This window comes from Archocentrus centrarchus, chromosome 21, assembly GCF_007364275.1.
Source record: "Archocentrus centrarchus isolate MPI-CPG fArcCen1 chromosome 21, fArcCen1, whole genome shotgun sequence".
Taxonomy (NCBI): Eukaryota; Metazoa; Chordata; class Actinopteri; order Cichliformes; family Cichlidae; genus Archocentrus; species Archocentrus centrarchus.
In genome coordinates, this window is record NC_044366.1 from 27,968,637 (window position 1) to 27,988,062 (window position 19,426).

At 41.1% G+C, this 19,426-nt stretch overlaps 1 protein-coding gene across 5 annotated transcripts in view; it reads left to right on the top strand.

The window, feature by feature from the left end:
* LOC115800236 (mitogen-activated protein kinase kinase kinase kinase 4) overlaps positions 1 to 19,426 on the top strand; it is a 102,176-nt gene that overhangs the window by 59,930 nt on the left and 22,820 nt on the right. The window contains exons 13-23 of one of the 5 annotated variants that reach the window (XM_030757482.1): positions 3,267 to 3,428; positions 3,860 to 3,946; positions 5,430 to 5,768; positions 8,028 to 8,177; positions 11,683 to 11,976; positions 14,792 to 14,901; positions 15,898 to 16,058; positions 16,290 to 16,387; positions 17,172 to 17,353; positions 18,228 to 18,345; positions 18,877 to 19,221. In XM_030757482.1, coding sequence (XP_030613342.1) covers positions 3,267 to 3,428; positions 3,860 to 3,946; positions 5,430 to 5,768; positions 8,028 to 8,177; positions 11,683 to 11,976; positions 14,792 to 14,901; positions 15,898 to 16,058; positions 16,290 to 16,387; positions 17,172 to 17,353; positions 18,228 to 18,345; positions 18,877 to 19,221 — 2,046 coding nt within the window. The remainder of the gene's footprint in view (positions 1 to 3,266; positions 3,429 to 3,859; positions 3,947 to 5,429; positions 5,769 to 8,027; positions 8,178 to 11,682; positions 11,977 to 14,791; positions 14,902 to 15,897; positions 16,059 to 16,289; positions 16,388 to 17,171; positions 17,354 to 18,227; positions 18,346 to 18,876; positions 19,222 to 19,426) is intronic. The other 4 variants (XM_030757483.1, XM_030757484.1, XM_030757480.1 and 1 more) reach the window with 4 other exon arrangements.

Consider the following 19,426-nt stretch of genomic DNA (forward strand, 5'->3'; position numbering starts at 1 on the left):
CATCTGATTTATTTATTAAGCATCACAGGATTCCTCTTAGCGTTTACACTGAAAGTTTGAATAGGACTAAAAATAATCCCGTTGCAGGGAAGGACTTGAATTATTTATGAGGTTTTGTACACAGAGAGATTCTCCTTTGAGCCTGCATGACATCACAATTTTTACAACACAGAACTTTGAAATTCATTTTGATATTTTCAAGAGGTTTCTTAAGAGTTAACTTATGTATTCCCATCCATCTATCCATTTTCTTCTGCTTATCCCATGCAGGGTTGTTTGCTGCATGTGTAACATGGTTCTGTACTCTTAGGCCCAAGAAAAGGAAAATTCCAACCCATTTGGCTCCATCTGCTTCTCTGATAAATCTTGATCGAGGGTATTACATAACACAATGCAGCCTGACATCATAAAAGGATGAAAATAGAGTCTTAGACCTTATCGTGGCAACAGTACCTAAACTAGTGCTCAAACTATTTCTTCTTCTTTTGGCTGCTCCCTTTAGGGTCCGCTACACTGAATCCTCTGCCTCCATCTCACACTATCCAAGCATCCACCTCTGTCACACCAACCCCCTGCATGTCCATGTTCACTACATCCATGAATTTTCCCTGTGATCTTCCTCTTTTCCTGCCTGGCAGCTCCATATTCAGCATCCTTTGCCCAATGTATCCACTATCCCTCCTCTCCACATGTCCAAACCATTTCAGCCTCGCCTCTTTGACTCTGCCTCTAAACCATCAACCTGAGCCGTCCCTCTGATCTACTCATTTCTAATCCTGTCCCTCCTGTTCACTCCTACTGAAAATCTTAGCAGCTCCACCTGCCTCTTTTTTAGGACATGCTGCTGTCTACAAACCCATGCATCATCGCAGGTCTCACTACCATCTTGTAAACCTTCTCTTTCACTCTTGCTGCTGTCCATTTGTCACACGTCGTCACTGATACTCTTGATTTGTTACTAAAGTAACAAATTATTTGATCAACAGAACAATAATTGGTAACTGATTGATTCCTGAAATGTGTGAATTTGCTTCTTGGCTCTGTTTCACGTCATTCTAAACTGGATTCAAAACCAGCTATAATAAAAATAAAAAAAAAAGAAATCAACAGATCATTTGTCAGTGATCTAAACTGTTAGTTGCAGCCCAGTTGGTCTGCTTCAATTTATGTGTGTACGTTATATTTGTGTAATAAGATTAGAGCCATTTTACTTGGGGGTTAGCAGTTAGATTTTGTACTTGATAATTTCATATAACGCACCAAAATCAATTTTCAACTGCAGTGAAAAAAAAAACAAAAAGTTAATTGGTGTCCCCAGAGAACAAATTTGAAAACCCTCGCTGTAATTATCCTGTTATCTCTTTGAGCTATCTTCGTTTTCTATCGTCTGAATTGGCTGCATTTCATCCTGTGCTCTTAGAAGAGACCAAAATGTTCAGTAATACAGGAGAGAAGGAAGGAAAAGAGCTTCAAAGAGATGATTATGAATTTGGACAGGACTCAACGGAACTAAATTTTCTGGAAGAAAAGGAGAAGAGACAGCCCTAAATATTAGGAGGGAATGAGGAACAACCCCCCCACTCTCCCCGACCCTCCACCCTCCACCTCCAAAAAAAGGCAAATGAGGCAGCAGCAAATTTAAACATGCTCAGACATTCACTGAGCACATATAAATTCACTGCACTGCTCAAGTGTATGGTCTCTGTGGGAAGAGAGAGAAAAAAGTTGTATTTTTGCTCATGCTTTCGCTCTGCTTGTACAGCTCAAGGCTCTGTTTTTGATTCATGACGGTGCTTGTTGATGAATCAGCCAGCGAGAAGCCACAGTTGAACACCGGCCACGTCAGTGAAATATCGCCGTACATGTGCTCTCCTGTTCTGATAGAATTTGTACGAACACGATGTGTCATCATACGCGAGCCATGAACCGACGTCCTGCAGCTTTCCCTGCACCGTGTCACAACTCGCCAACAGACAGAAATCAGTGTAATTTCTTCATCTGTCTGCTTAGAGAGCCAAGGTTTTAGAAGACCACACTGCCTGTCAGGCTTGAACTTTTACACTGATTAAGATATCCGGTATTAATGCAGTCCTTGAAATGTTGACATCTTATCTTCTGTCTTGTCAGTTCAGCTAATACACATCTGTAGTATTTATGTTTTCCCTCCTTAGATAAATAAGACTTTCTTGCCCTAACTTATACTAGTGTTCCTAAAAATACATGTAAATCAAGTTTGAAAGGCAAAAAAAAAAAAAAGCACACACAACAGCTTGAAGCTTTGGAGGGCTGCTAAAATCTGAACTCTAAGCCACATTATTGGAGCTGCGTAAATGCTGTGAATAAAACAATATACAATGTTAAACAGATGACCTGTAATGTGCTGCTCTGAACCTAGCAGGGTTAAAATTCATGCTTAACGGCCTCTAAAAAGGTCGTAAACTGCCTAGCCCTGCAGGTTGATACTGTCAGATTCCCCTGAATAACAGCTTAACACCCAGGGATTTATTATTTGATCATTATATATTTTTATGATAAAATAAATCTTAACATACTTTTTTTTTGTTTTTTTTTGTGGAAATTCACTGAAATGTTAGATCAGAATACTATAAAATCAGAGCCTGTTTTACTTTGAACACTGTAACTTTTCCAAGCAGACTTCAGCAATCAAAACTATACATCTCCATGGTGTGATGAAACACACACACTTTTGGAGTTTCAGTAACATTAGGGCTTATTAGTGGGCACGGTGGCTTCACAGACTTTATCTAAAAGACTGATGTAGCCACCATGAAGCTTATCCACTAACCCATTGGTTAGCCTCAAATTTAGCATTTTTTGGCCATAGCCAAAAAATGCTGTAATTGTGGGCGTTTTAACCAAGGATTGTGTGACGTTTGTAGTGTTTGTGGTGCTTTTTGAGCCAGCTTTAAGTGGCAAAGAACCGGTTTTATACACTTTAACAGTGGCTTCATTTTTCTGCCCCACAGGCAGGCACACTTGAGTAGCACCAAAGGCATTTATTGTTTGGTAACTGGTAGGGGTTTTAACCCTTTCATGTGAGTCACACTCTTGGTGGTCTGATGCTGCATCTCTTACCAATCTAGGTCAAATTAAAGTATTAATACTGTGCCAGTCATGCAGCTTCTAGTTCAGCACTGATGAGGAAACATGAGGTCAGTGTCTCGTATGACTTGACAAAAATCAGAACTAGGACAATGAGCAGGTTTTTTTTTTTTTTTAAACTCGCCTCCTGTGTCCACCTCCAGCAACAACGACGCGAGCGCGAGATGAGGAGGCAGCAGGAGCGCGAGCAGCGCCGGCGTGAGCAGGAGGAGAAGAGGCGCATCGAAGAAATGGAACGACGCCGCAAAGAAGAGGAAGAGCGCAGGAGGGCCGAGGAGGAAAAGAGGAGGGCCGACCGAGAGCAGGTAGGAGGGGAAACAAGATGGACAAAAATGTCACACTTAAAGATTTTTTAAAAAATTTTAAAGATCCTCCGTCCACATATGGGGATATTACATTTTGGCTGCACCTTATACCTCATTCTGCTCAATAGTGTTTTATACTTTGTTAAGCCATGTTGACTTTGTTGTGCTGTGTGTCCCCATCTTACTGTTAGCTTAGTTTATATACATATCAGGTCCATCTAATCACAAATATCTAGGAGAAATTAAAAATGCATTGCAAACAGGAGCTCAGATCTCAGGAGGTTATTAGAATTTGTGGATCTTGGATGGATTTTTAAACCCACCTCAAGCTGCTTATTGTCACATTTGTTTATCCCGCTACATTTACATACCATTTATATGTTGTTTTCTTGATATTTCACTAATGGCTGCGGACTGTGTTTGATTGACAGGAGTATATCCGTCGACAGCTGGAGGAGGAGCAGAGGCACCTGGAGATCCTGCAACAGCAGCTCCTCCACGAACAGGCCATGCTTCTGGTGAGTCACATTAAAGTTCATGTATTTCCTTTTTATCTTGTTTTTTTTTCCACTACCTCTCTAAATATTAATCTCTCCTCAATGCTGTTTCCATCTGTTTATGTCCCGAGCGGTTATGTTTCAATGTCTCCACAGCTCCCAGGTTGTTAAATTTCATAATGCAGGTACTTTATTCCTCCGTTACCCAAGTTTTCCTGATTCCATTTGCCTTCTGCACTAAACTTTAAATTCTAAACGTTATAAAGTTTTTAGGGATAACTTGTGACTTTTGTAAATCTGAGGGGACCCATTAATGGTTGAGGTCAGATTATAATGAGCACTCTCAGCTTTTGCTGGGGAAGTCAGGATGTTTACAAGGCTCTTAGTGATGGTGATGTCATCACAGGAAACAAGTCATCCCACGGAAAGAGAGGGTTTCCCCTCCTTCCAGATTCTTAAAGGGTCAGGGAGGCTATACTGATACTAAAACCACATTGTTATTTTCTTTGTATTTTTAAAGGATTTTGTTTCTCTTGGGGGTTAGAGAGGATATTCACATAATAAAAGGATATGAGCGATCATGTCCTCACTTCCAGTTTCAACCATTACTTAATCTCTGACTGTGTGGTTCCTGCACAGTCACCATTCATAAACTTTAGCAGGCAAAAACAAGTTTCCTTTGCTTCACAACTGACTTTCAGAGCTGATTCCTATTTAAAGTATTAAACATTTTACTCGTAGGAATAAATGTTATGTGTTTGAATTAACAACCTCCTGCTATATATAGATGGAGCCTCTGGCACTGGGCACAACTGTCCCAGTGCATAAAACTGTATTAATGCTTCAGTGGTTTAATTGCTTTTCACCACAGCGGACTAACAGGCGTGCAGTTGGACATATTTTTCCCCACAAGTATGCTGTTGCATCAGTCGGTTTTGATATTTTTTTAGGTACTATATGAAAATTATTAGGGTCGGGAGAAAGATCGAGAAGGACTGAACAGTTTGTTTAACTTTTAAACTCTCCTCCTGGTTAAAGTCTCCACTAAAGCCTGATTTAGCCCGAATTTCAATGTTTTAATAGGAGCACATACATATACATAGCCCATATCACACTGTGAGTGGAACTGGTGATGTTGCTGTCTAAAAAAGGTGAAAAATCTGTGGCTTCTGAGGGACTGTACCATTTGGTTGTGCTGCATACACATTATATTCTAATGATGCAGCTATTTCCTAGTGAGACTGAAATTGTTGTTCAGTCCCTTCTAACCATAAAGATCCACATTACACAACAAAGTACCTTCTCCTTCTCTGATGCTACCTCCCACACAATAATTTTGTACAGTTCAACCGCTGCAGTCACTCCTGGCAGATGGATTTGGTGACTCCAAATTGATAGTAGGTAGAACTGTGTGGGGTCATTTAAACTCTTTTGGACACAGTAAGTGTTACCCAGACTTTGTCTGCAAGTGGTTTTGGTTCAACTTGACCCTCCCTGTACTCAGGAGTATAAATGGCGGGAGCTTGAGGAGCAGCGGCAAGCTCAGAAACTTCAGAGACAGCTGCAGCAGGAGCAGGCCTACCTGCTGTCCCTTCAGCAAAACCAGAACCTCGACAGTAGCAAAACGGCCCAGCAACAGAGCACCAAACCCCCACAGAACCCCGAACCCGACAGGGTAAAGCCCCTGCAAGCCCCCGAACAGGAAACTACTAAACAACCACAGAACCCTGACTTTGAGAAGACACGGCCCAGTCCAGGCTCCAGTCTGGAAAAAACTACAGAAACCAGGCTGCCTGTGGCTGACCTTCAAGGCCCTCCCCCTGATTCTGAGCCAGTCAGAGAGGTGAACCTCACAACCCGATGAAACACAGTGACTGCTGTAAAATGCTTCCTTTGCTTGTGTGTACTCACTCCCGCTGTCTTTGGTGTATTGTGTGTAGATGGTGATGGTGAGCTGATGGTGTGGGATGAATTGCTTTGTAGACAAACTCTGTAACTAGAATGTTTCTAAACTCACATATCTAATAATTAAACAGGTCCATGATGCACATATGCTCCTGTGTTACAGGACCAACAGCAGTTATGCTTTGATTTAGGTGAACATAAATATAAGGTTCCAATATGTTGAACTCGAGACCAATTTTCAAAGCGAATAATATCAAAGATCTTTTCAAGCTGATTTTGGAGGAGCAGTGGCAGGCTCAGAGACAGCTGCAGCAGGAACAGGCCCACCTGCTCCTGCTGCAGCACATCAGGTAACTCAGTGACATGCTCATCTCATCCCAAACAGAGCTGATGTCATTCATAAACATTTATAAAACAACATTTGAACCTTAATTCAAATTCCTAAGAAAGAAAATCCACTGGCTATTCCAACTCAATGCCACTTGTTAATTCTTTTTTAAAAAAAAAAAATCTCTTAATTCTGATGATTTATTCAGGTATTTAGTCTATATTTGGTTGCTGGTTTCATTGATAAGTTTGTGAAATCTGTGTAGACAAATGAGTTAGGCAAATAAATAAATTATGTAAATACCAACAAACCAATATCTATAGGTACGGCATATTTATGTTGCAGTCCAACTAAACATCCTGTTCCCTCCCATGATTCCTTTTGACTTCTGAGACATAGACTGTAAAGTGCAGCCAATGTTGGAAGTGCCTTAAATGTGCATTGTTTCTAATGGCCAGCAGAGGGCGACTCCTCTAGTTGCAAAAAGAAGTCAGATTGTTAGAAAATGACCCCACTTCTCATTTAATGTATGACCTCAGTAACCATTTACTTGATGAGTTTTAGGGTCTCATTTGCTAGTTTCAGATGTTTTTAAATAAAGCACGATGTACATTTTGCAAATTATGGCCCCATTTAGAGTAAAACATGATAAATCAGGGTGTGATTTAGTGTCCTTGGTTTCTCAGTCAGAAATTGCTCATCTTGTCTAGTTTCAAAAGTAGAACATGTCCATAGTCAAAATGTCAATCGGGGCTTCAAAACAGAAGTCCAAACTGGTGGTGTCATGGTGGCTAAATCAGTGTTTTATGTGCAGTGTGTGAGCTGAGGTCTTTTGAGCTTTTTCCTCATGAGTTTGCAGTGACACGCTCACTTTGAACAGCTCCTCCTACTAAGCAAGGACACCACTGGTCTTTAATTATCCTCACAGTAGTCTTTGTCACCACAATAATGAAGTTAGTGTAAAAATGAGCCACCTCATTAGTGCTCGGTGTGACTTCCTGTCTCTTTCTTCTTCTTTTTTTTGGCATTTGGTGTCGCGCTTTAGTGCCTAGTGGGGAAGGCTAATGACAGAGACACCAACCAGATCTAAACACACATCACTGGACAAATAGTCATGCAGATTTTTTTTTTTAAAGTTTAGTCATTTTTTGCTGGGTGCTTAGTTTATAGGGCGATGCAGAAGCTGAACATTTTCAGGGATTTTAAAACATATACTGGTGGAGCAAACAGGAAAGTGCAAGTAGAAGAAAGGGATTATTCTGTTTTAACTAAGGTCCGATTTTCATAGTTCAGCCGTCATTTATGTCAGTAATGATAACACTGTAATCACAGAGTTCTGATAAAGTGGCAACCTGAGAAAAACATCCACAAATGGGAGATATAAAAATATACATTTTGGAGAAAAACAGGAACAAGCATGTCAAACTAAAAAATAAATAAATAAAAAAGTTCTCACCAGCAACTCAAAGCCTGACTTTCTAGTGTGAGTCGTGTCCTGGACCTCAGTGTGTGCCCTAACCTTTCTGTTTTCCTCATGAATGTCTTCTCGCCACATAAAAAGTGCATGACACTCTTGCTGGTCATGGAATTGCCGTCCTTCTTGTAGGGATGTGGGAATACTGTGGTATTAATAACACTGCTGCCCTTGAGGAGGTGCTTTGTTGTCCCTGCTGGTGTGCCTGTATCAGCAGATAACTTTCTGATGTGCTTGAACTACTGCCGGTACAAATCACCTCTTCTCTGTTGGAGGAAACTAACAAACCGTAGCGGCTGATAGCTTCTCTCTTTTCTCCTCCTTATGTACTGACCTGCACCTGCCTGTATTCTCAATTTGCCGCTAATGCTGCTGTCTGCGTGTGTCCTACTTAGGCTGATGAGCGATATCGGAAGAACATCCAGGGTTCTCCTCAGTCGGCTCAGACCAAACCACAACAGCCTCCGGTGCCGCCACGGTCCGAGTCTTCATACCCCAATGGGAACTCTGCTTCTGAGGCCATGCACCGGCCTGTGGAACCACAGGTAACAGCAATAACGTCAAACCGTTACATCTTCTCTTAAATTATTCGGCCTTCTTTACATTCACAGCTGTGAGTTGGTGTTCACTGGATCATTTGACTACTAACAGTCCACCGGTGCTTTCTGTCTTGGAGGAGTTTGCTGTGTTGTAATGTGTTGAGTGGGTCTAGGCATCAAGGGTGACAGCACTGAAAAAGCAAAAGGGAAGCAATGAGAGTGGAGCAAGTCTGACTGTTCATCAGGCTGGGTATACTGTAGAACTTTATGGCTTCAACTCTGTCATTTAGCTATGTGAACAGTCCAAGTTATGGCAGGAGTGTCAAAAACATTTTCGCTCTTGGGCCAAAATCCACTGGACCTGATCTGCAATGGGCACAGCCAGTAAAGTCACTGCTTAATAACCTATTAAAGGCACATTCAAATTTGAGCTTTTATTTTTAAGTGTAAAAAGTACCTCCAGTTTCCCCCTGGTTCTCCCCTCCTCCCTCTAGTCAGTTTGCTGTCATTAAAATGAAACATTACTATCATAAATCAAAGAATCACAGCTTAACCACCCTATTTCACTGTGGTCTGGCAGCCCAAAGGTAACGTCTTTTTAGTAAGACGGTTGTAAAATGAATAATGATTCAGATCTCAAGGTTTGATGAACAGTTTAAACATGCCCTCTCATGATGTGATTCATTCTTAATTACTTGGAAAACAATTCTTCCTGGTGCAAGATACAGAACATGTCCCCTCCTCTGCAATTTTCACACTTTGCAAAGCCATCCAGTGGGCTGGATTGGACCCTTTGGCAGGCTGGTTCTGGTTCTGGCCCTCTGGCTGTACTGTATGTTTGACACCCCTGGTTTAGAGGATGCTGTCAGCCTTAGATTGCCAAATTGTGGCTTTTCATTTTTCACCAGGTCTGGCCTTGCCAACTTTGAATAGATTTATGATGCTAAATTTATTTTACACCCTTGAATGTATGCTTTTGGAAAGCTTGTTTTTCACAAAATTCTGGGTAATTTGAAAATAGCATTCACCTTGTTAATAGCTTGACTGCCATCATTGCTTCTAGATGTTACCGGTCATTTTTTTTCCTGATTATAATTCATTAGGTTTTTTCTTGCAGATGACTTCAAGAAAACTGAAATCTTTGCTCTTTGGTGAAAGATTTATTGCTTCTCAGTTGAGCAGTTGTTCTGTTTTTTGTTTTTTTTGCCATGTTTTCCCCCTCATGGATTGTGTCTTCATCTTTTAGGTTGCTTCATCTGAATAATGTATCCAACTGTGTGCTGCTGCTGAACTTCTCATGACAGCCTCGGGGTTGTTATTACCTCTATTTCATTTCCCTCATTTTAACCAGCTAAAATGTGGAACAGCATAAAACTTGATTTGAAAAGAAGTCTCCGTCTTTTTACCCAGCTTCCTTGTGGTAATGAAAATGAATCAAGTCCAACCCTCTTCTACTGTAATTAACTCTATGATTGACAAGTTGTCCTCCCAATATGTAAAAGCAAACAAAAGCCTTTTCACCAGATGTGTATTTATGACAAGGTGTACAAATGTGTGTGTTTATGTGATTTGCCTCACGATGTGATGGGGGGTTTGCACATCTCTGCTCTACATGCTGTACCTCCTTATTGTGTGTTGGTGATTAAAAACATCCATAATTCATGGGCACCCAGATTTGCAGGGTGACTCAGGCAGCATTAGTCATTTTCCCAGTGAAGGATTGAGCCCACTAAGCATGAATAATCACAGTTCATTGAAGCCAGTCTGTTTTGAATATGTCACACAGATTACATTATATAGAAAATGATGCTGTTGCTCGGTAAGATGGGGGTTGCGGTTGGGGGGTGGGGTTGTGGTGGTGGTGGTGGGTGACTGTGTAATTCACTCTAGCTTTATTAAACCATAATGTTTAAAGTGGATTAGTCAGTTTACTCTCATTAACAGAGAGTCCCAGTCTTGGACCTATAGTGTTGTTTTTTTTTTTTTAACATTGTTACATGCTCATACTTTTGAAGTAAAGCATGTACAGCGTGTATTTTATTCCTAAAGACCAAAATAAGTTGTCTGTGTCACTTCTTAAAGACATCTCACTGCTGTCAAATGTAGATTTATACTGACGTTGCACCCACTTGTGTTTGAGGTGTGGTTGGGATCAAACAACTAAAACTACTTACCGGTAGTTAAGGGTAAGACTGTGATTATGAAGAAGGTGAAAGGCAGGATGTGGACTGCAATGTCCACTGTCAAAGTCACGTGCTTTCTTCCCCCCGCAGCCATGAATGTGTGCATGCCGTGTAGCCCGTTGTGGTTGTGCCTGCATGCATGTTTGCATGCCAGCCTGTTTTCACTCCTTGATAATGCAGATCATCTTCATGTTTGATTCATAGCTAATTACTTGAAGGAGATTTAAAAGAACCATGTAGCATATGGAAAGGACTAAACTGTCCAAAAATGCTGATTAAACTGAGTTCAGTAAAAGCATGACTCGGCATTTCTCTCAGGATCGATCCAGCTTTGTCTCCCCCTTCGCTGTGGAATATTTCTTTTTTTTTTCATTTGCGTGTCGTACCTTAAGGTTTTCAGGCTGCTCTTTTTCTTCAGTTAAATTTAAAATCTTTTACAGTGAAATTTCTGCTCCAAAATAAAAGTGATAACAGGTATGACGTGCAAACGCATCTATTTCACGAGCGCCCCTTCTCCCCTCCTGATGCACTCTTGGGTTCTTTAGGGAATTTGCAAAGATTTAAATCATTTAAACATATGACTCTCTAAAATAAAATGTCTGCCGCTTTTCTCTAAACACTGTGGCAGCTGATTTTACAGATAAGTTGTGTCTGAAATCAGCTTAAAACGATCCAGTATTTTAGAGCAGTGGTTGTAAATGTTGGTAAAACCATGTCAGGTTTCTCACACAGTGTCTATATTATATTATATTAAGTGATAAGTGCTCTGTACACAAATGACCAAGACTGAAAATCCTTGCATTTGAGCTGAAAGAACATTTAATGCCACCAGATAAAGTGAAGACTGTAGCAGCAAAAGGTTAAATACATGTCATCTTCCTTCTACTTAAGAGCATTATAATAAATCTATCATTTAATTATATCCCCTCATTTACATCCTTGCCAACTGAATATACAGTAAAACTCTTCAGTTGAATCCTGGCAGCAAATAGAAGGTAAATTCTGTTAAATCATCACAGCTCTTCCTTGATGTTATTACTTTCCTTTTCCTACTCATTGCAGGACCCTTTTGCACGGCTAGCCCATCCTCACTGGTCCAAACGTAATTATGAATGAGCAGAAATAACCTTCACAATTAACCAGTAAAACCTGTATCGCTCTGTTTTACATATTTGAAAAGGGCCAGTGTTAATGTTTCTAACTTCAGCTCAAATCTGACAAACATCTTAAGATACCCTGAAGTCCCCGTGCTTGTTCCTTGTCCGAATACTCTGCATGCAGACTGACCTGCGCCCCCCCCATTGTGTTCTGTTTGTGTTGTTTGGAAGGTCCGTTCTCATCTGGCTGCTTTAAAGAGCAGCAGCAGCGTGGCCTCTTCAAACTCCTCCACTTCCACCCCGCCTGTCGTGTCACGGTCGCAATCCTTCAGCGAGCCGCTTGGCCCTAGCTTTGAAAATCTTCACCTTCACAGCAGCCATGAATCCCACCATCACCCTCCATCATCATCATTATCATCACTATCATCTTCATCATCAACGCCTGCACGCACTGACCCACAACCCCATCCCCAGCCTAGGCCCTCGCCCCATGAACCAGCCCCTTCACAGGAGGTTCCACCCAGGGTAAGGACTAGAAGTAAGAACCCCAGTGTGGTAGCAGTAATTGAATAGGACAATCTTCCTTATTTATCAGAGCTCAGACTTTTTTTCCTGATCAGGTCACTGCTATAACAATTTCCCACCATTTTTGTTTATACAGTATCAGAATTTAAACAGCAATGTTGTTATTTCCTTTTATGGAGACCAGGAGACAAGATTGTCCACCATAGGATTCATATGTTAGGAAATTGGATCATTGCGGGGCAGTTGAGTCCAATTTTTACACAGAATATCATATAAAAGAGGAAGTTACTCTGTGTGATGAAATTCAGTGTTGGTGCAAAGTTAGCTTTTTGTTAAAATGCACCACAACAACCAGTCTGTGACCTTTCTGTAACTCAGCTGTAGTTCCAGTTATAGGACAAGTCAAGACAGTCTGCCTCATGTTGCTTTTTTTTCTTCCCTCGCCGCACTCATTTAGACTTCTGCTGTACCACCACAAAACAACATGAAAATAACAAGAGGAGGAATGTAATCCTTTAGAAGACAGTAATTTCCTTACAGAATGCACCCTGTCAGTACAATGCAATGCGAAAGCTTCAAGTAAACAGTGGTAGACCTCACAAGCAGGTTCAGTCTTGAAATAAAGGAGAACGCTACTAAGAAAGGATTGACCAGCCTGCAACATCAGTCCATACTGTTCCCATTTTGTTCCTGACTTAAACTCCGAAGCATAACTAAATAATGGCTGGAGGTTCTGTTCTGCATGGCTGTGTTGTTTCTGCTCTGCATTGGCTTTACTGAATTTACATGTGACTGACTGAGGGGAAAACACGCCTCACGTGCGTGACCTGTGACTACTGGTGTGACAGTTGTGCTCTGAGTGTGCTTAGTAAGACATGAAGGCTTCAGTTGACAGAGTGGGGCTAGTCCAGAACATTGTTTTGTGGTTGTGGAAGTAGAATTTAAAAAGTGCCACACTGTCATACACACATTTATGCATTTCTAGTTAGAATATGACTGGCAGTCACTTTGGAGATACAGCTCATGAGCAACGGTGACACAGTACACATAGTTTATGTGTTTTTGATTCAGTCATGTCATCACTGACTTTGCTTAAAATGTGAACTGGTTATGCTGCCGCTGCCCTCTTTAAACAAACCCAGCTGTTTAATTGTGTCTGGTTTATTAACAAATTCAGACGTGAACACACTTGACTTGTATACGACTAGAAGGACAGGAGTCCAGCTCACCCCTTACATTAAAAGTGGTCAGATTACTTTTCCTGACAGGATACCAGAACAAGATTACCAGATTTGTACCAGCTGTCTGGCTTCCAAAGCCTTCTCTGCTATTTTTTTAACACTCTTGCTGGCCAAATTCATCAGTACTAAAAACACTTTAGCTACTGACAGCTTCCCCATGATAATTTTAACATCCTGTGACAGTTCTTGCTTGGCAGGTATTTTTTAGGCTGCAAGTATAATTTTACTGCCAGGTCAGACTTTAGAATAACTGACTGGAGCTTTCATCTGTGGACCTGAATTAATGACACACAATCTGCATTTTTACATCACTGACTCAAAAACTGTAAAAGTTAGGGAATTTTTTACTTTATAGGCAGTGATGGCATAGATACCTTGAAAAAGTCATCTGATTTCTGATTACTCCTTTAAAAAGTAACTTAGTTACTTTATTGATTACTTAATTTTGGAAGTAACTAAGTTAGATTGCAAATTACTTTATTAGTTACATTCAACAGCTGCTGGTGTTGTACCAAAAAGTGATCGTCTGCCAAAAAGCGATTTCCGGTATTTGCCAGAAAATGGCTGCCTGTAGTTAAACGGTTGTAAATGACTTGTTGACCTATAATCTGTGGAACATGTGTCAAATGTATCTCCCATGAATGATATCAGGTCATTTTGAGCGAGCAACACCATTTCTATCACAAGGTAGAAGCTGCAATCACTTTTTGGCAAAGTGACCTTTATATATTTTTTATCAAAGTAAAAACTGTAATTGACATTAAAAAAGTATTTTTAGACAGAAATCCAGCTAAGAAGGCTGCAGAAATCCAACAAATATAACATCACAAAGAAATACAGGTTATTTCTTCATTTTATGTATAAACCCTTGCTTATATTGGCACTCTATTTACCAATATAAGCAAAGACATTAAACATAAAAACACATAGAAACATCAAAATCACTTTATGGCAGACGATCACTTTTTGATCACTGTTTATGGGTTATAAGATTTATTGAATGATTGCAGAAGCTGACAGCTATTAATTGGGAAAATTAAATTTATATAAAAAAATGCTATAATTAGGCAAACAGTAAGATATTAATTCAACCTAACCCTGTGAGCCCAAAGATTGAGTTGACAAATCTCAGCATTAGTTGTCTTCAGTTGTTCAGGTGTCTCATGATGTTGATATGAATCATTAACTGCTGCTGCAGTCCTGTCTCAGAGTCACAGCCAACAGAAAATTGTAAGCAGCCCAGCCAGGCTAGTGCCCTCTGCAGGCTGGTCATAAGACTATGACCATACAGCCTTCTCAGACTCAAGAGACTTGTGGCGACATAGTGCCCCTGGGAGTTTTATACCATTTTGCTATCCCTATTTGGACATCCTGAGTAAGCTCATGCTTTCAGTTAGCTAGCTTTAGCCTCACGCTTTGTGGTATAGTCATTACTTCTAAAGTTTTCCAGTGGATGATAAAGGTGACACTTAGTGCTGATGTGATGCTGGAGTTGTATATTCATCGCACTGAGAAACATACTCGCGCCTACAGTGTGTGCATGTGTAAGCTGGTTACTGTTTTTATCATAAAAGGTTCCTGTCAGGACTACATCAAGGTCCCCAGTGTTGCCAAGGCGAGAGTCGCCTCATCACCATGGCAACGCCGCACACAGCAGCCATGCTGCGCAACACAGTGTTGCCAGGTAAACTATTGCAAACCTCCGATTTGTATGAATGTGTTTCCTCGCTGTGCTTCACTGCTGCGTTCTTCTTGCAGTCTCTTTTTTTTGCTCCTTTTCTCGTCTTTCACTGTAAATCAGAAGTCCTCCCTTTTTAATAGAATTAGCAAATCCAAATTTGGAAATTTACCTTTAAAAAGATAAGGTGGACATATGTAAAAAAATATGCTAGATATTTGGTTTTTAGAAAAGAAAAGTCAAGCTATTGTTTTAAAGCATCTGTGTATTATGTATTTATGAGTCATCTTTTAAATAACAAAAAATGTAATTCACTATATGGCGAGAACATGAAATTTATGATGCAGTAGAACCGGGCCCAGAATTGTACCCTGTGGCACTCCACTAGTGTCTGAGTGCTCTGGAGCAGGCTCTGCTCTGCAATTACAAAGACATGCAGATAGAAAAGACTTTCACAAAGGCTGTGCAAAAACACTTCATTTGGTGATGGATCTGACAAATTAATTCAGCGTCTTCACTGTCTGCTGTTACAGTCCCAGTCTGTGGAGTTGTGTGGGAGGCTTTATGTAATAGTTCTAGCTGTCTAACCTTGTTGTCTCTACTTCTTTACTTGTGTGTAAATGTGTGTGTGTCTGCACGTACATGCACAGCTCTTTATTTCCAAACCACAAACCTTTTCATGGATTGAGTGTCATTTCTCTTCCTTCCCTTTAACCCTGCAGTGCTGTTTTTAATGTCTAAAACTTGGCTAACGCTTGACTTTCTGTAGTTTCAATTTTTAGCATTTTTGCACTTCTCATTAATGACTTTAACTATAATCTAATAAGATGTCAGTAATAATTAGCAGTTTTTTTACCTTTAAATCAGCATCTCTCCCCATTCATAACATTCTGATTGCTTCAAATACAGTATAATGCCTACAGCAACCCTGCCATTTAAAAGTTGCTGTCTCTACAATAGTATCACTGACATTCTTGACTCTGGTGTCTGTTGCCTCTGCAGTGCAGCGGAGCCTCGGCTGCTGTGGGAACGAGTGGAGAAACTGGTTCCCAGACCAACCAGTAATAGTGGCAGCGGAGGCTCCAGTTCCTCCAGCAGCTCCAGTAACTCCAGCTCTCAGGCCGGTTCTCACTGTGGCTCAGGAGAGAGGTTCAGGGCCCGCTGTGAGTCCACACATACTTTACCAAGTCAGCAATTGGAAACATGCAGGAGGTGGACAGTGTAACTGAAACATTACCTTAAAATATAAGTGTGCTAAAGTGTGTGGTACCGCTATACTAAAGGAGCTACATGTGGGTGAAACCACACACAGCACGTCATTGAATGTGTAGATTTTTTTTCCAACATTCATTTTTTAAAGAATATGCTAATTTTATCACCTCCACCTCCTTTAGCCTCTTCTAAATCTGAGGGTTCACCCCTCCAGCGGCCCGAGAATGCTGGGAAAAAACCAGAGGAGAGGAGGGACGCGGTGAGGCCGAACAGATCAGCGGTGAGAGTTGACCAAGACCAAACTAGCCAGTAGCTCACTAGCTGGGATGTTTAGATTGTGTGTGCATGGTGATGGTTACACAACTGTGCTGCTTCTGAACAGTTGCAGAGATGGAGAGCGCGGTGATTAACGTAGCGTGATGGGGATTTTTCAGCTTGATTCTTTGTGTATGTGTGTGTCTGTGCGTGCGTGTGTGTATGTAAATATGAATGAAAATAAACTAACTCATCTGAATTTTGTCATGTGATCTGTTCGCTACCGAACTGACTGCTCTGATCAGGCTGAGAAATGCTTGTTTTATCTTTGGATTGAGCTCACTGGCTGAAGGGGTTTTCTGCACTCACCGTTTGCATTCTCAGCAATAACTCATGACTTATATGATCTTAATAAATTAACCTTTTTTCTGTGCTGTTATAATTTTTCATCTTTGCAGCTCTAATAACCGTTTCATTATTAGAATTAATCCACTAACCTAACCTACATTAGCTTGAAGAGCACCAGCTGTACGCTGTGCAGTCATCTCTTTCTTCTTTTTATCCTTTGGCTTTGCTCTCACGTTGGCTTCTCATTGGCTGGCGTGCATCTGTAACCTCTCTTCTACTCCAGCAGCTTTCTGTTTCCTGCTTTACTTAAGAAAGATTAACAGCTAATTTTATATAACCCCCTAGCTATTTGCATATAGTATGCAGTGATGAAGGACGGACGAAACATCAGCAGAGGGAGAACAGCTGAACTCAGTTAAACTAGCTTTCACACAGTTTGCCTTTTATTTCTTGACCTTTAGGACCTGACGGCTCTGGCCAAGGAGCTGCGTGCAGTGGATGACGTTCGCCCCCCAAATAAGGTGACAGATTATCCTTCATCCTCCAGTGAAGAATCAGACACCACTGATGAAGATGATGATGAAGAAGTGGATCAGGAGGCAGGTGAAGAGTCGACCTCTGGCCCGGAAGACTCCAGAGCTGTGTATGTACCCACCTTTACCTGAGGTCTTGTAGACACTGAGGCAGAATCCATCAGTTCAGGTTAATGAATGAGATTTTATTCTAAGCAGAGCAGCATGTTGGTTTATAACAGCTGATAAATAGCTAGAAAAAAGCTACTTTTTTGGCACATGCACGCTGTGGTTGCGACCACACTGCCTACTTGTGGCCTGGCATGGAAACTACAGCGTTTTCAACATCTTGCGGTTCTGTGTGGACGGCGGTCATTTTTAAAATGTTTCTGCCTGACTGTGTCTCAAAACAGAAATGGAAAAACTACACCATTTCCACTGGATCGTTCTCGTGTAAAAGGGGCCTGAATGTGGAGAGATGTATGTGCATTAGTGTATAAAACTACATGTGTACAGTTATCTGTCAAATCTGATTTAAAAAAGACAAAAAAACCCAAAAACTTTTCAGCCGCATGTTGTATTTCTTTTATGCAACATTTAACCTTTATTTATAACTTAGTCCAGATTGCCAGCATGATTAAAGTGTACTTGCCATAGCACTTGAACTAATACCATTCATGTTATGGATACAGTAATCACATCAACCTACACTTTTACTACAGTAATGAGTAAATAGGCTCAGGAGGGAATATTTTGAACCTCTGCTGTGTGCAGTAACATTTTTGGCTTGCTCGTTCTCATGATAGGCTGTTGGTTGGCTCTTTGGGTAAAGGCCGGGGCAACCATCAACTACAGAGTTCTTGTGTAGATTTCTTTTCAGGACTTTTGAGTGCCATGTCTCTCTTTTATGATGCTGCTTTTTCTCATGTTGCTCGGGTGTGTAAGACTACATTGGAGCCCAAACGTAACGTGTTTGTGTTGAACCCCTGCACCCCTCACCTGCAGTTCTTCCCGGCTGAGTAACGGAGAGACAGAGTCTGTGAAAACCATGATCGTCCACGATGAGGGCGAGAGCGACGCAGGCACAACGCCATGCAAGGACAGCACGCTGATTGTCAGACAGGTAGTGGCTGATAGGAAAAAAGAATCACCAATCATTCACCTCACATTCATTTTTTATTTATTGTGCATTTTGTTTATTCATACCCCAACAGTTTATCCATTTTGTCTGTATGTTTTGTTGATTGTGTTCTTTTCTTAGCTTGTGGCCAGTGGAGAGCAGCTCAGGGTTAAGAAATGTAGTATAGGTTGAGTATAAGAGCTCACAGATTGTAATAATACAGAGATACAGAGAGCCCAGGCTTTGCTAGATTATTGAACCAATCGGGACATTTAAACTTTTAAAAAGATATTTGATCAGGTGACATAAAATAATCAAGTAAATTAGGTGTCTTCACATGCATTTAGGACCAATACACACCACAAAAGGTCAATATTATCTTACCATATTATCAACTGCTAACAAGAGTCTTCTTTCCGCCTGTAGAATAGCCGCTCTAGTGTACCCTTTGTTCTAGCTTATACATTCCCTTCCCCCGAACTCATCAGGAACACATCTAGACCCAAAGCTGTGTACCCCTCTTTCTATTTCCAGAGTGCAGGTGACAACAGAAAGCGTACGGGCCCTGGCCCAGGCCAAACGCAGATACCTGGCATACATGCAGGCTTTGCCCCGAGCCCCGGCTCGGTGTCAATCCCGGGCCTTGTTCACCACACCCCCAGCCCCCACCACCACCACCATCATCATCATCACCCCATACAGCATTCGGACAGGAATGGCTTTGCTGGTCGCATCCACCATCTCCCAGACTTGATCCAGCAGAGCCACCATTCCTCCCCTTCCTCCTCTGCATCCAACTCCCCTTCCTCTTCCAGCCTTGCCAGTCCCTCCTCCATGTCCCCACAGAGTCCCCTGGACAAGCTTGGCATCCTCACAGAGGTATGTCTCCAAGGCCCAACACAGACACTGGCTTAGAGTTTTAATTTCTTGCACAGAAGTATCAAAGACAGCTTTTATTATTATCACCAGCCATAATTGGGAACAAAAACAATTAAAAACATTCAAATACAAGAGAGGAGTGCTCATGCTACACTTTTTTTGTCTTCTTTTTTTCTTTTTTTTTTTTTTTCTTTTTTGACTAGTG